This window comes from Pezoporus flaviventris, unplaced genomic scaffold (genome assembly GCF_033815535.1).
Source record: "Pezoporus flaviventris isolate CSIRO_AGI_PZ_B2104156 unplaced genomic scaffold, CSIRO_AGI_Pfla_v1 ptg000213l, whole genome shotgun sequence".
Lineage (NCBI taxonomy): Eukaryota > Metazoa > Chordata > Aves > Psittaciformes > Psittacidae > Pezoporus > Pezoporus flaviventris.
In genome coordinates this window covers 517,866-530,999 of record NW_026892761.1, presented here as the reverse complement: position 1 = coordinate 530,999, position 13,134 = coordinate 517,866, and the positions used below count along the sequence as shown (strand labels likewise).

The window sequence follows — 13,134 nt, the reverse complement described above, 5'->3', positions numbered from 1 at the left end:
GGCACAGGGTGCCCAGAGAAGCTGTGGCTGCCCCATCCCTGGCAGTGTTCAAGGCCAGGTTGGACACAGGGGCTTGGAGCAAGCTGCTCCAGTGGAAGGGGTCCCTGCCCGTGGCAGCTTCCTTCCAACACAAGCCAGGCTGGGATTCTATGGTTCTGAGGCTGGGGCTGAGCCTGGCTGCTCATCCCCCGAGGAAGGGACGCTGGGACGCTGTTGCTCGGGGGGGGGGGCACATGCTGCAGTGCGGCTCTGTCCAGCGCCAGTCGGGGGCGGGCCGTTGTGTTGTCTCGCTGGCCAGGACGGCCGGTACCGAGCCGGTGCTGATGCGGTGCCAGCTGCAGCAGGACAGACAGTGCCTCATCTGGCACAGCCTGTGAGCGCCGAGCTCGCCTGCCAGGAACCCGAGCAGGGTGGCCTGGATCAGTGCTCGGTGTCGTTTGGCTGCGGTGCTTCGGGTCCTGGGCGAAGGCTGGGCTCAGCCCAGGGCTCCTGTGCCAGGCTTTGCAGGTCCCTGGTGTCAGCCTGCCTGTCCCCTCCTGCCCTGCGTGAGGCTGCCCGGAGGCGCCGTGGGCCTGTAGAGGCCGCAGAGGAGCTGCTGCTGAGCCGCTAGCATCTTTTGGTTCTTTTTCAAGCTAATTAAACAGATCCTTGACAGGTTTGTATCCGCATCCATCACGATGCTCCTGCCTGCGGGTGCTGTGTCCCCTGCATGCAGCCACTGCTGTGTAGCACCTGAGGCCGAGAGAGAACGAGGGGTTGGGGTTTGCTTCCTTCCGCCATTACTCCATTTAAAGCCACCCTGTGCAGCTCTGTGGTTGCTGTGGGGAAGTGGAGCTGGGGAGGGTGCAGGGGGCTCCTGTGGCTGATGCCCCCTCTCTGTAGTCCTGTGGCTTGTACGGGAGGAGCCTGGTGCTGCCTGGGACCGGCCGTGGGCTTGGCTCTGTCTGGGCTCGGGCTGCCCCTGTGCTCCCTGCTGGAGAAGCTCCGTGTTTCTGTCAGTCCAAGGTGTGGGTCGAAGCACAAGTTACCTCCCAGGCAGGGGAAATGGGGTGGGTTTGTGTTGGACTGTTCGGTTTCTGCTCCTCTTCCTCCTGCCTTCAGTCAGCTGCTGTGAGACAGTGAAAGATTTTCCCAGTGGACAGTGGTTCCAGGGCAAAGCAGCCTGACCTCTGTGAGCCACAGGGGCTCATATGGACCCTCCTGGTGCTGGCTCGACTGGTGGAAAATGGGCTTAAAGCTGCTGTTACGCTGCAGATGCCCCATGCCCTTTGTCTCGGAGGGTTGTACCCGCGCAGCTCTGCGGGCATGGGTAACCTGCTATTTTTAAAAATGCCCGAGCAGAGCGAGGGGATTTCCAGGCCTGCGCTCCCTGCTTGGGAAGCACAGCTTCCAGCACGCTCCCCCACTGCACTCCAGGGCCTAAAATCACCCTGGGGCCAAAGAAAACACGATGAAATCTCAGCAACTTAAGAGAATCCAAAGATGGATGTGGCACGTGTTGGGTACGTGTCCAAATACCTTTAGCAGGGGGAGTGCTGGGTTAAAGGCCTTTTGGGAACGGGCTGAGGAGACAACACGAACCCTTGAGCCTGGAGAGTAAAGTGATAAGAAAGCGGTGGGGGTTGAAGCTGATTTTTAACAGGCACTGACAGGCTGTCTCCTGCCGTCCAGCCGGGATAAGGCGCTTGGAAGCAGCTACAGCCGGAGAAGCTGCTGCTTGGGGCAGGGTGAGAGTGACCCTGGTTGGGGTCCTGCTCTCGTAGTGCCCCTCAGGGCAGCCCCAGCAGCAGCTCATGGCGCTGGCCGGGGCTCCCCCTGCTCCCACGACAGCTTCTCCATGAATTAATGCCTTGCTCAGTGTCCCAGCATAGGTGGTGGCTGGTGCTAAGCACGGTGCCCAGGGCAGAGCCCTCCCCCCCGGCCCGTGGCAGTCCGAGCCCGGGATGTGCACTGGTGGTTGTGTCATTGTTTTGTTTGTTCCTCCTTGTTTCCGTTTGTCTTTTAAAGAAACCACTGCCGGTGATGTTTGTGTATCCGCAAAGCACCCGTCCCCATCCCCGCGGCCCGCCTGTGTTTCTGTCCCACCTGGGAAGCGAGGTTGCATCAGCACATTTTGTAAAGGGTTGAGCAAAACAGCCCTTGCTGCAGGAAATGGTTTTTCCTCCCAGCAGATTGCTTCACCGCCGGATCCTTCCCAGCAGCGGTGGCTCCGGGAGCAGGCGCCGGGGTCTCTCCCAGGGGATTGCTCTGAGCTCCGGGGCAGCAGCCGGGATGCTTCCCACCGGGCTCCAGCCCCTCTGCTGTGTGCCCGGTGATGGCAGGGACACCGTGCCAGCCATTCCTGCTGGGATCTCCGCTTCCCAGGCCCCTGGTGGGGTAGTGCCCGTTTTCTGTGGCCAGCACCGAGCCCGCAGCCTCAGCCCTAATGCCACCCTTGCACTGGGGCAGGGCTCTCCAGCTGCTCCCAGGGCTCCAGGGAGCCTGTGGCCGGGACACTTACACCCTCGCGGGGTCCCCTCAGCACAGGCAGCTCGTGGCCTTGGCTCTGCCACAGGGAGCTCCTGCCTGGGCAGGGGCCACAGGTCCCCAGCAGTGTCCCGTGGCCTCCTGGGCAGTTGGGGGCTGTGTCCCACACCCAGGCTGGGGCGATGCCGAGCTGTGCCCTACGCTGCCTGCCCCGTGTGCCTTGTCCCGTGGCTGCTGTTCCCACGGGGCTCGGGACCATCGGTGGCCTTTCCAGGATGTGTGTGGAGCTGCTGAATGCAAACAGCCATGGCTGCAGCCCCTCCTCACCAGCCAGAAGTGCCGCTGCTGCTGCTGGTTGTTTTCTCTTCTGGAGGGATCCTGTGGCTTCCTTCCCAGGCCTTGGAGCCATGGTCCAAGGCCGCTGGCTTCCACCCTCTGCAGTGCTGCTGATCTGCTGGTTCATCACTGCTGGTTAGTTAGTGTCGTGGTTTAAACCCAGTCAGGTAACTTGTTCACTCACTCCCAGTGAGTGGTGCTGAGCTGACAGCAATCGAGGTCCGTGTTCCCCCCCCCCCACCGGGGCTCTCCCCTTCCCCGCTCCCGGAGGAATGGGGAGGAGGATCGAAAGAGTGCAACTCCTACGGGTTGAGACAAGAAGAGTCCAGCAACCAATGTACAACACAAATCACCACCGCTACTATCAACTACAACAATGATAAGGGAAAATAACAAGAGAATACGATACCACCGGCCAAGAAAAGGAGTTCCACCTGGAAGCCCCTGTCCTTCCGGGTAACTCCCAGTCACCCCCCACCCCGGGCATGACGTGCTGTGGTATGGAATACCTCCCTGGCTAGCCCGGGTCAGGCGCCCCGTCTCTGCTTCCTCCCGGCTTCCCCTCCTCCCTGGCAGAGCATGAGCCTCACAGAGTCCTTGGTCAGGGTAAACATCACTTAGCAACAACCAAAAACATCGGCTTCACCAACACTGTTCCCAGGCTGGAAGTCAAAACACAGCACTGCACCAGCTACCACAAAGGAAAAAACATGACTGCTACTGCTGAACCCAGGACAGTTAGAAAAAGGGTAATCAGCAGATTACTGAAATAAGTTAAAATAAACAAGGTGGGCAGGAGAACTGCATGTGTAGCAGTGTCCCGGAGCCCTGAGCTGTGCACTGGACCAGGCTGTTCCCATCTTGTGCCCAAGATGTGTCCTGCATGGAGCGGGGCAGCTCAGCACCCGGTGCTGCCACAGTGGCTCCTGCTGGTGCCAGTCCTACAGCCCTGCCCATGGCTGGTCCCTCCAAGGCTCCCGGCTGCTGGCCAGGCTGTTTGCCATTCCGTGGCTGCCTGGGTTTTGTCCATATGCCTGTGTTGACAACTGAGCTGCTCTGAATTAATTTGGCAGAGGATGATTCAAACAGTTGTCAAATGTTTTACTGAAATCTGAGTGGTTTATCCACCGCTCTTCCTTCTGCTGCTCGGAGTTTACAATTAAATACAACCGGTTTTGCCCATATTTCACCTTCCACAAACGCCTGCTTCTTAGTCCTGAGCGGCCGGGTTGGTGGCAGCCAGCGGGTCCCTGGCGCCACGCTGTCCCCTCCGCGTGCCGGGCAGGTTTCCTGTCATTGTCACAATCGCTGCTCTTCCCGATTTAGCAGGCAGCTGCTGTGCCTGTCTCACTGCCGGGGAGCAAAGCACTGCCCACCTGTGCCGTGCCATGCCATGCTGTGCCGTGTTGTGCCCGTGCAGGGGCACAGGCTACAGCCTCTGTGGGCTGGGTCCGTCAGGTTGCCCCAGAGGAGGTGGCCTCAGGTGGCTGAGGGGATGGCAGTGGCTGGGCTGCCCTTGGACACCCATTTCCAAAGGCACCAAAGCAGTGACCAAATCTCAGTGCTGCCTCTTGCAGCCCTGGGCCCCGCACACCCACTGTGCTGCTCTCCTGGCTGGTGGGAAGGTTTGGTTGGTAGAGCAAAAGTTGGTCAAAGACCGGGTAAAAGCTGAGCAGGGGCAAGGTTCGAGGAGTGGAGATGAGTTTACAGCAAAGCAAGTCACGAAACACAACACGAGCCCTGCGGTATTTGGAGCTCTTGCACATGTTTTGTACCGCCCCGGTGCTGCCAGGGGCTGCCGGGCTCCTCACGCTGCTCCGGTGGGATGCTCTGGGCTGTTTTCCCTCCAGTGCTGAATGCCTCTGACTCGTTTCTTCAAACCCTTCCTGGATTTCCCACCTCGAAGGCTTCCCAGCACACAGGAGCTGGTTTACTCTCCATCCCATGGCACCAGGGAGCGCAGGGGCTGTGCCGTGTGGCAAGGGCTCGGAAGGCGCTGGGTTCCCTCCAGCATCAGCAGGGCTGTGTCCGGTATGGAGGCCATCCGGCTGCCCCGGCACGGGTTGTGCCACTGCTGCCGGCCCTGGTGCCTGGAAGGGCAGAGCATGGAGGGGGGGAGATCCCTGATCCACATCCCTGAGGGGCAGGCGGTGGGTTCCTGGGGGGTGCAGGGGCCGGGGAAGGTGTGGAGCAGGGAATGTCCCAGCCCGATGCGGGGAGGTGACTGTGCCACCCACCCGGGTTCCTGGAGCCGGGGTGACGGCTGGGGGGATCCGTCATGTGCGGCCTGGTGCTGGGATTGGTGCTGCCGAGGGATGAAGCTGCTGCGCTGGTTTCAGTGCCTGCAGGCAGAGGTGATCCAGCGGCAGACACCGGCTGCGTCAGCCTCACCCAGACGAGAGCAGCAGCAGGGCTGGGGGCAGGAGGCTGAGGCAGGGGACAGGCAGGGACGGGCAGAGGCACTCGCAGTGTGTGGTGCAGGCCGGGAAGCACACAGGGCTGAGCACGGAGGGGCTGGAGCACTGCAGGACCGCAGCACGTTCCATGCTTTGCCAAGCAGGGTCCTGGGCGCAGCTGGAGGAGGCGATCCCAACCCACGCGGGGCAGGCAGCAGACGCGGGAGCGTGTGCAGGAATGTTGTTTCTGTCTGGAGCCCTGGAGCCACAGTGATGGGGCTTCCAAACTGCTGACGCGCACAGAGCTGCTCCCTATGCCTGTGGTCCTGCTCCTGCACCAAGCGTCCATGTGCTCGGGACACGGTGCCCAGATGATGCTGGCCAGGGCAGCCAGTGTGCGGACAGCAGCCCCACTCCCTGGGTGCGGGGTGCTGCAGGGCCCATGGGATGGCAGCAGGGCCAGGCTTGGGGCTCGTTCCAGTGTCTGGCTCTGCTGCAGCAGCCGGGGCACGGGCGCGTTATGTGGCGGCTGCGGGGTCTGAGCAGTCCCTGCCCTCGGCACGGGCCGTGGTGCCTGTTGGCAGCACTTTGCTCTCCTGATCCGGTGCTGTCTCACCCACACAAGATGCTGACTCTGCCCCCCTCTGCTTCCCCTTCCTGCTGCCCTCCCTGGGCCGGGTGTGAGGCAGCGGCTGTGGCAGCCGGGTGTCCCCTTGTCCCCTGTCCTCAACTCTCCTCTCACCTTGGCCGCTGCCGCCGTGCACCCCGGGGCTGAGCCGTCAGACCCCCCCTGCTCACCAGTGCTGGGGGAGAGGAGCCTGGGGAGCAGCTCGGCTCCGGGGGTCCCTGGCTCCATCCCGTCCCCCTGACCTTGCTGCTGGCCTGGCTGGTGACCTGTAACCGTACAGAGGTGCCACCGTGTCTAGTCAGCTCCTGCAGCAGGCAGAGCCGCTGCCTCTCCAGCAGCGATCCCAGCCCCAGGCAGGTCCCAGGCCGGTTTCCCACAGGGGTCTCCCAGCAGTGGCCACCAGTGTGAGGGTGGCCATGAGTAAGGGCGTGGGAAGGGGCTGCGGTGGCTCTTCCTTCCCCTTTTGGCAGCGGCAGTGGTGACGGGCAGCCTCGTGGCTCAGCAGCCGCCGGGATGGAGGGTGTCTGTGTGGGTTTTTCCATGTCACTTGTCCTTACAGGGGCTCTGGCTGTAAACGGTGCCTCTGGGTGGGTGCGGGCTGGGCTGGGATGCTCCTGCCGTCCCTGACAACCAAAAGTGCCCTCGTGCTGCTGCACTGCCCATGCTCACCGCTCCCTCCTCTCCCATCAGCGGCAGCAGCTGCCCTGAGCATCCCTCCGCATGTGCCCGTGTCAAGGGACCGGTGCCCTGCCCCAGCTCCCTGTAGTGGAGGTGTTCTCTTTCCAGCAGCACTGAGCCCATCCCCATGGACTTCCCCTGCCCATCTCTGGGGCCACTAGTGCAGGCAGACACGGGGGTTTCCTGTGGCCCTGGCCCTGCCTCTGCTCCCTGCAGAGCCTCCAGAGTCATCAGAAAATCCCCGAGCTGGTGCCAGGAGGAAGCTGGTGAGCAGGGCCGTGAGTCAGTGGGATAGGCTGGGCCAGGGGCAGACCTGAGGCCAGAGCCCCTGCAGGAGCAGCAGCCCCCGGCTCCAGGAGGAGATGGGCCATTGTCCTGAGCACCCCGGAGCCGCGCACCCAGCGCTGCAGGGGGCCAGGCAACCGCAGGCTGCGGGGACGTCTTTGCTCCTCCTGCCATCACTTGTGCCTGCTCTCCTCAGAGCCCTGTCCCTGCCAACGCTGCTCTGCTGGGCCATGGCTCTGTCCTCGGGGTGCCGCAGGCGGTGCAGTGCGGTGCAGGCTGTGCCATGGCAGCAAGCCCAGGCTGTGGGAGCTGCGGCTCCTGCATGCGGTAGAAATGAGCGATGGGAATAGCATGGGAAAGGCCCAGGGATCTGCCACAGCACCAGGGAGGTCTTGGGCAGCGAGCATGGGGAGCCTCCTGCCTTGCCAAGAGCTGGGCCAGGCATAGGGGTGAGCGGTGCCAGGCTGGACCCCGCAGAGGGGGGCTGGCTGTGGGGGTCCCTGTCCTGTGTTCCACCGGGAGCAGGTCAGGCTGGATGTGTTTGTCACCCCGGGACACAGCACAGCAGCTGCTTGTGGAGCAACTTCCTGCCCCTGGGAGCCAGGGCTGCGCTTGCAGGGCTGCGGTGGGGAATGAGGCAACCCCGCAAGTTCCCAGCACCGCTTCTTCCCGGTGCTGTCTGTGAGCTCCTGGCACCCAACCACCTGTGGCACTGGTGCTGTGTCTGGCCAGCACCGGTGCCCACCGCTTGTCACTGGGTGGTGAGGGGGTCTGGAGCAGAGCCTGTGCCCAGGGTGAGCTCTTCCATGAGCCCCCCTGCCCTGCACGGGCGATGCTCCCCCAGGGATGAACCCCTCTCTTCTTGCCATGCTCTAGCCGTGCTGGGCACTGGTGGAACCTGTTCCTACACTGGCTGTGCCAGGAACGGTTTGCTCCGTTCATCTGGAGCCAGGGTGATGCGGGGAGGTGGTGGCTGCAGGGGCATAGCACAGGGCACTGACAGCAATGGGGCAGCCCGGGGAGATCGTCCTCGTGGGGCACTGTCAGCAAGAGCTGGGGAAAGGGCACCCACCCCTAAACCTGCAGCTCAGGCAGCGTCGCTGGGCTGCTCCCCCCTCCTGCACGCCGCTGACACTGCGCCTTCCTCCCAGCTCTGCCATCTGTTTTCCCTCGATCCTCATCCCTGTTTGCTTTCCCCTTCCCCACTCCTGTTCCCACAAGCGTCGGCACTTTGAGAGAAGCAGGAAAACACCATCCCATGGTGAGGTTTGTGTTGTGCCAGGTGGGAATTTGCATCAACAGTGCCCTGTGGAGCAGCCAACAGTGAGGATGGGGCACCCCTGTGCACCCCAGGCATGGAGATGCTCCCAGGGATGTGCTGCCTGGTCCCACAGGGCTCTGCCAGGCAGCTGCTGGATTAGAGGCATCTGTGGGGTGATGAGCCACAGGGATTGCCGGTGCAGGGAACGCTCTGCCCCACTGGGATGATGCATCCACAGCAGGGGACATGGGGATGCACACTGCATCCCAGAGTCCGAGCTCTGGTGTACAGCTCCCGGGCAGGTGGCTGCAGGCACAGGGCGCTGGGCAGGGGATCTCCTTCCCTGATGCTCACGCAGGTCCTGGCAGGTCTGGCTCTGGCTACATCAGCCCTCAGCCAGCTGAGCTCAGCAGGAGTCAGCCCATGTGGTGACACAGCTGTGAGGTCCTGAGCACCTGGCCAGCCTCTGGCCTCCACGCCCCACTGCTGTCCCCACTGCCACCATGGTCTTGAGCAGGGCAATACTGGCAGCCCCAGGACCGCCGTGCTGTGCCCCATCGTCCCTCCCTCGCACCCGTCCTCAGGCTGCACGTTGTGCAGGACCGAGCGTTTTTTGTAAACAAGGTGATGAATCGGTTAAGGCCAGGAACAGGGGAGCCTGAGTGTGCGTTTCGTCACCGTGGGAGGAGAGCGTGTCTGAGGGTGACTCACTGCCCTCCCCGACCACAAATAGGAGCAGGAACCGGCACCGGCACAGCCACCGTGCACCTCCTGCCACCGTGCACCATGGCCCCCGCGCTCCTGGCGCCGCTGGCCCTGGGGCTGTTGGCCGTCTCCTGCTGCGCGGCCCCGCTGCAGAGCAAGCCGCAGGCGGTGGTCACCTTCCCGGGGGAGCTGCTCAGCGGCTCCTCCGACCTGGAGCTGGCGGAGGTGAGGGGAGCGCGGCCCCTCCCAGCACCCCGGGACCCCGCGGGGCTCCGGGCAGCGGCGGGGGCTCCTGGGCGGGGGTCGGACACCCGGTGCGCGGTGCCTGGGATGCCTGAGCCCCTCCCGCCGCGCTCAGCCCCTGGGGCCGCCTTTTCCCCGCAGAGCTACCTGCTGCGGTTCGGCTACACCACGGCGGCGGAGGCGCGCACGGGCACCAGGAGCGTGTCCCTGGGCAAGGCGCTGCGCCAGATGCAGAAGAAGCTGGGCCTGGAGCAGACGGGGGAGCTGGACGCCGCCACGCTGGAGGCCATGCGAGCCCCTCGCTGTGGTGTCCCCGACGTCGGAACCTTCCTCACCTTTGAGGGGGACCTCAAGTGGGACCACATGGACCTGACGTACCGGTGAGTCTGCCCTGGGAGATGAAGCCTTGCGCCCACGGGGCGTTGGTTCCCTCTGTGCACCCAAAGCAGGGTCACTCCTGCACCAGAAACCAGGACCTGGCAGCGCTGAACCCCTGCTCCCCCCCCAGGGTGATGAATTACTCCCCTGACCTGGACCGTGCCGTGATCGATGATGCCTTCAAGAGGGCGTTCAAAGTGTGGAGCGATGTGACCCCTCTCACCTTCACCCAGATATACAGTGGCGAGGCGGACATCATGATCATGTTCGGCAGCCAAGGTGATGTTTCGTGGGCAGGCAGGGAGCTGGGAGATGGCTCAGCCATGGGGAAGGGGCCCATGGAATCATCACCCCACATCATGTCTGGGATCCCTCCGTCACCTCCTGTGCCAACAGGGCACGTGTGAGCATGTGGGGCATGTACTCAGGGGTCCATGCCCACACCAGGGGCACAGGAGCTCATTGATTGGAGCCAGCTCTGAGGGTGCTTGTCCCCACAGAGCATGGGGACGGGTACCCCTTCGATGGCAAGGACGGGCTCTTGGCTCATGCCTTTCCCCCTGGCCGTGGCATCCAGGGCGATGCCCACTTTGATGACGATGAGCTCTGGACGCTGGGAACAGGCTTAGGTAAGGGCAGAGAGTGGTGGGTCACGGGGGGCTGATGGCACCCATCCAGCCCCGTCACTGAGCCACCCCTCTCCGAGCAGTGGTGAAGACCCGCCACGGGAACGCCAATGGGGCCGACTGCCACTTCCCCTTCATGTTCGAGGGCCGCTCCTACTCCCGGTGCATCACGGAGGGGCGCACGGACGGGCTGCCCTGGTGTGCCACCACGGCCAGCTACGACCGCGACAAGAAATACGGCTTCTGCCCCAGCGAGCGTGAGTAGCAGCGGCTGCAGCCCCTGCCCAGCCCTGCCAGAGCCCAGCGCTGTCCTCACCCCTCCTCCCTCCACAGTCCTCTACACCAACGGCGGCAACAGCGACGGGGCTCCCTGCGTCTTCCCCTTTGTCTTTGACGGCACCTCCTACACCGCCTGCACCACGGATGGGCGCTCCGACGGCTACCGCTGGTGTGCCACCACCAGCAGCTTCGACCAGGACAAGAAATACGGCTTCTGCCCCAACCGAGGTGCGAAGGGACAGGGTGCAGAGGGAGCTGGTCCCTGGGCACAGGATGGGCACCAGAGAGGTCTTGGGGCTGCCCCATGGCCTGGCTGGTGCGCCTGGGGTCTGGGGCCAGCCCCAGTGACACTGCTACACTGCAGACACGGCAGTGATCGGCGGCAACTCCCAGGGGGACCCGTGTGTGTTCCCCTTCACCTTCCTGGGGCAGTCCTACAGTGCCTGCACCAGCCAGGGCCGGCAGGACGGCAAGCTCTGGTGTGCCACCACCAGCAACTACGACACCGACAAGAAGTGGGGCTTCTGCCCTGACAGAGGTACCGTGCTGGCACGGGGCCATGGTCCCTGGCCGGTGTGTTGTATCCCACCCCACCAGACACTGAGGCTGGTGCTTTCCCCCAGGTTACAGCATCTTCCTGGTGGCTGCTCATGAGTTTGGGCACTCGCTGGGGCTGGACCACTCCAGCGTGCGTGAGGCCCTGATGTACCCCATGTACAGCTACGTCCAGGACTTCCAGCTGGACCCGGATGATGTCCGGGGCATCCAGTACCTCTATGGTGAGCAGCTGTGGTGCAGCGGGAGTGCCGGAGCCCCACACTGCTAGGCTGGCCCCAGCCTCACTCGCTCCCCTGTATTGGCTCAGGTCATGGCTCTGGCCCTGAGCCCACTGCCCCTGTGCCCACACCCACTGAGGAGCCCCAGCCCCTGCCCACGGAGGCTGGCAGCACCTCCACCACTGAGGAGGAAGAGGAGGAGACACCAGAGCCCACGGCTGAGCCCATTCCTGTGGACCCCAGCCAAGATGCTTGTGTGGAGAAGAACTTCGATGCTATCACAGAGATCAATGGGGAGCTGCATTTCTTCAAGGATGGGTGAGCAGCTGTGCCTGGCACTGGCACCTCCTGCCCTGGTGTGTGCCATGGTGATGGAGGGGTGTGGGGGAACACGGGGCTGTGCCAGGCCACGGTTATCAGGATGGCTGACCTTCCCCACCAGGAAATACTGGACCCTCTCATCCTTCTGGGATTCGGGCATCCAGGGCGCCTTCTCTGTTGCGGATGTGTGGCCGGGCCTTCCAGCTGTCATCGATGCTGCTTTCCAGGATGTGCTCACCAAGAGGGTCTTTTTCTTCTCCGGTGAGCTCCGTCCCTCCTGCCTTTGCTCTGGGTGCCGCTGGCGCTGTGAGGAGCCTAGTGCCGCTGTGGCACCTCGGGGCCGGCTGACGCCCGTGCTCTCTCTGGCTGTAGGTCGGCAGTTCTGGGTGTTCTCTGGAAAAAGCGTGCTGGGCCCCCGGGGCATTGAGAAGCTGGGCATCGGCAAGGAAGCCGGGCGCATCTCGGGGGCCCTGCAGCGGGGCCGTGGCAAAGTGCTGCTCTTCAGCGGGGAGAGCTACTGGAGGTGAGCAGGTCTGATGGTGGCAATGGTGCCCACCGGCTGCCCTGGAGAGGGGCTGGGATGGGGGCTCCAGGCACCCCTAAGCATGGCTCTGCTCTCCTCACAGGCTGGACGTGAAGGTGCAGAGGGTGGACAAGGGCTACCCCCGTGCCACTGATGACGTCTTCACCGGCGTTCCCCTTGATGCACGGAACGTCTTCCTCTACCAAGGTGAGCTGGGACCTGGTGGGAGGGAGGTGGGTGGTCAGCCCCGGGCTGCCGTGAGCCTCCTGTGGGCAGGGGCTACATCACCTGGGTGCTGGGCTTGGGATGCTCACAGCTCTGGGAAGTGGCCCAGGAGCAGGAAGTGCCGTCAGCACAGTGGGTCCCTGTGGTGGGGGTGGCCGGGGCCCAGCAAGGGCTCTGTGCCAGGGGCAGATCCCTGTGCCCATAGCACATGGGAGGCCACTGGGATGGGTGCTCGCAGGTCTGGCCTCCCTCTGACGCTGCTTTCCCTCCTTGCCCAGACAAGTACTACTTCTGCCGTGGCAGCTTCTACTGGAGGATGACGCCGCGCTACCAGGTGGACCGGGTGGGCTACGTTAAGTATGATATCCTGCAGTGCCCCCAGCACTGAGGACCTGACTGGATGCCTGTGGCCGGTGCGCTGCTCCCTGCCCACCGCTCTCAACTTGCAGCCTCATCCCTGGGGCATGGGGGGCAGTGCAGCCCATGGGGCAGCCCCGGCTGAGGTGGGGGCTCTGCTATTGCCCAGCAGAAGGAGGCTGGGAGTCCTGGGGTTGCCCCTCGGGAGCTGCCTGGCCAGGGGACCCCCAGCTGGGCAGCAGGACTCTCGTTGTGCCAGCCCTGCCAGTGCCTACAGGGGTGTTTGCCTGGTGCAAAGTACTCACGGATTTCCATGAGTTTTTCTTCCTGAGCCAGCTGGGCTGGGATCCACTGGGAGCTGGCGCCCAGGAACTCGGCCAGGGCAGGGCTGGGGGCTCTGCTTTGCTCCTGCCCGCTCTGCCCACCTCCATCTGCCTGTTTTTAATAAAGCCAATCCTTTGGACATGGCCTCCACGTGCTCTGTCAGCTGACTGTGGTGTGGGGAGCCCCCATGGTGGTGAGCCCCACAGCATGGTGAAACCCCCAAGGTGCGGGGCAGGGGGCATTGCCCTCCTGGGCTGTGGGATTCCAGCGCTCAGGGGGAAGGGGCGCTGGGTGGGCAGGCTGCAGCCAAACCACCCTTCTGCTGAG

At 63.5% G+C, this 13,134-nt stretch overlaps 1 protein-coding gene across 1 annotated transcript; it reads left to right on the top strand.

Annotated features, from left to right (window-relative positions):
- Positions 1-8,307: 8,307 nt before the first annotated feature.
- Positions 8,308-12,948, top strand: MMP9 (matrix metallopeptidase 9). Its single transcript, XM_061441479.1, has 13 exons — positions 8,308-8,980; positions 9,140-9,378; positions 9,507-9,655; positions 9,877-10,005; positions 10,086-10,259; positions 10,336-10,509; positions 10,646-10,819; positions 10,905-11,060; positions 11,147-11,375; positions 11,500-11,639; positions 11,751-11,901; positions 12,005-12,108; positions 12,405-12,948. The coding sequence occupies exons 1-13, from the start codon at positions 8,678-8,680 to the stop codon at positions 12,512-12,514; spliced, it is 2,232 nt and encodes a 743-aa protein (XP_061297463.1). The 5' UTR covers positions 8,308-8,677; the 3' UTR covers positions 12,515-12,948.
- Positions 12,949-13,134: the final 186 nt, after the last annotated feature.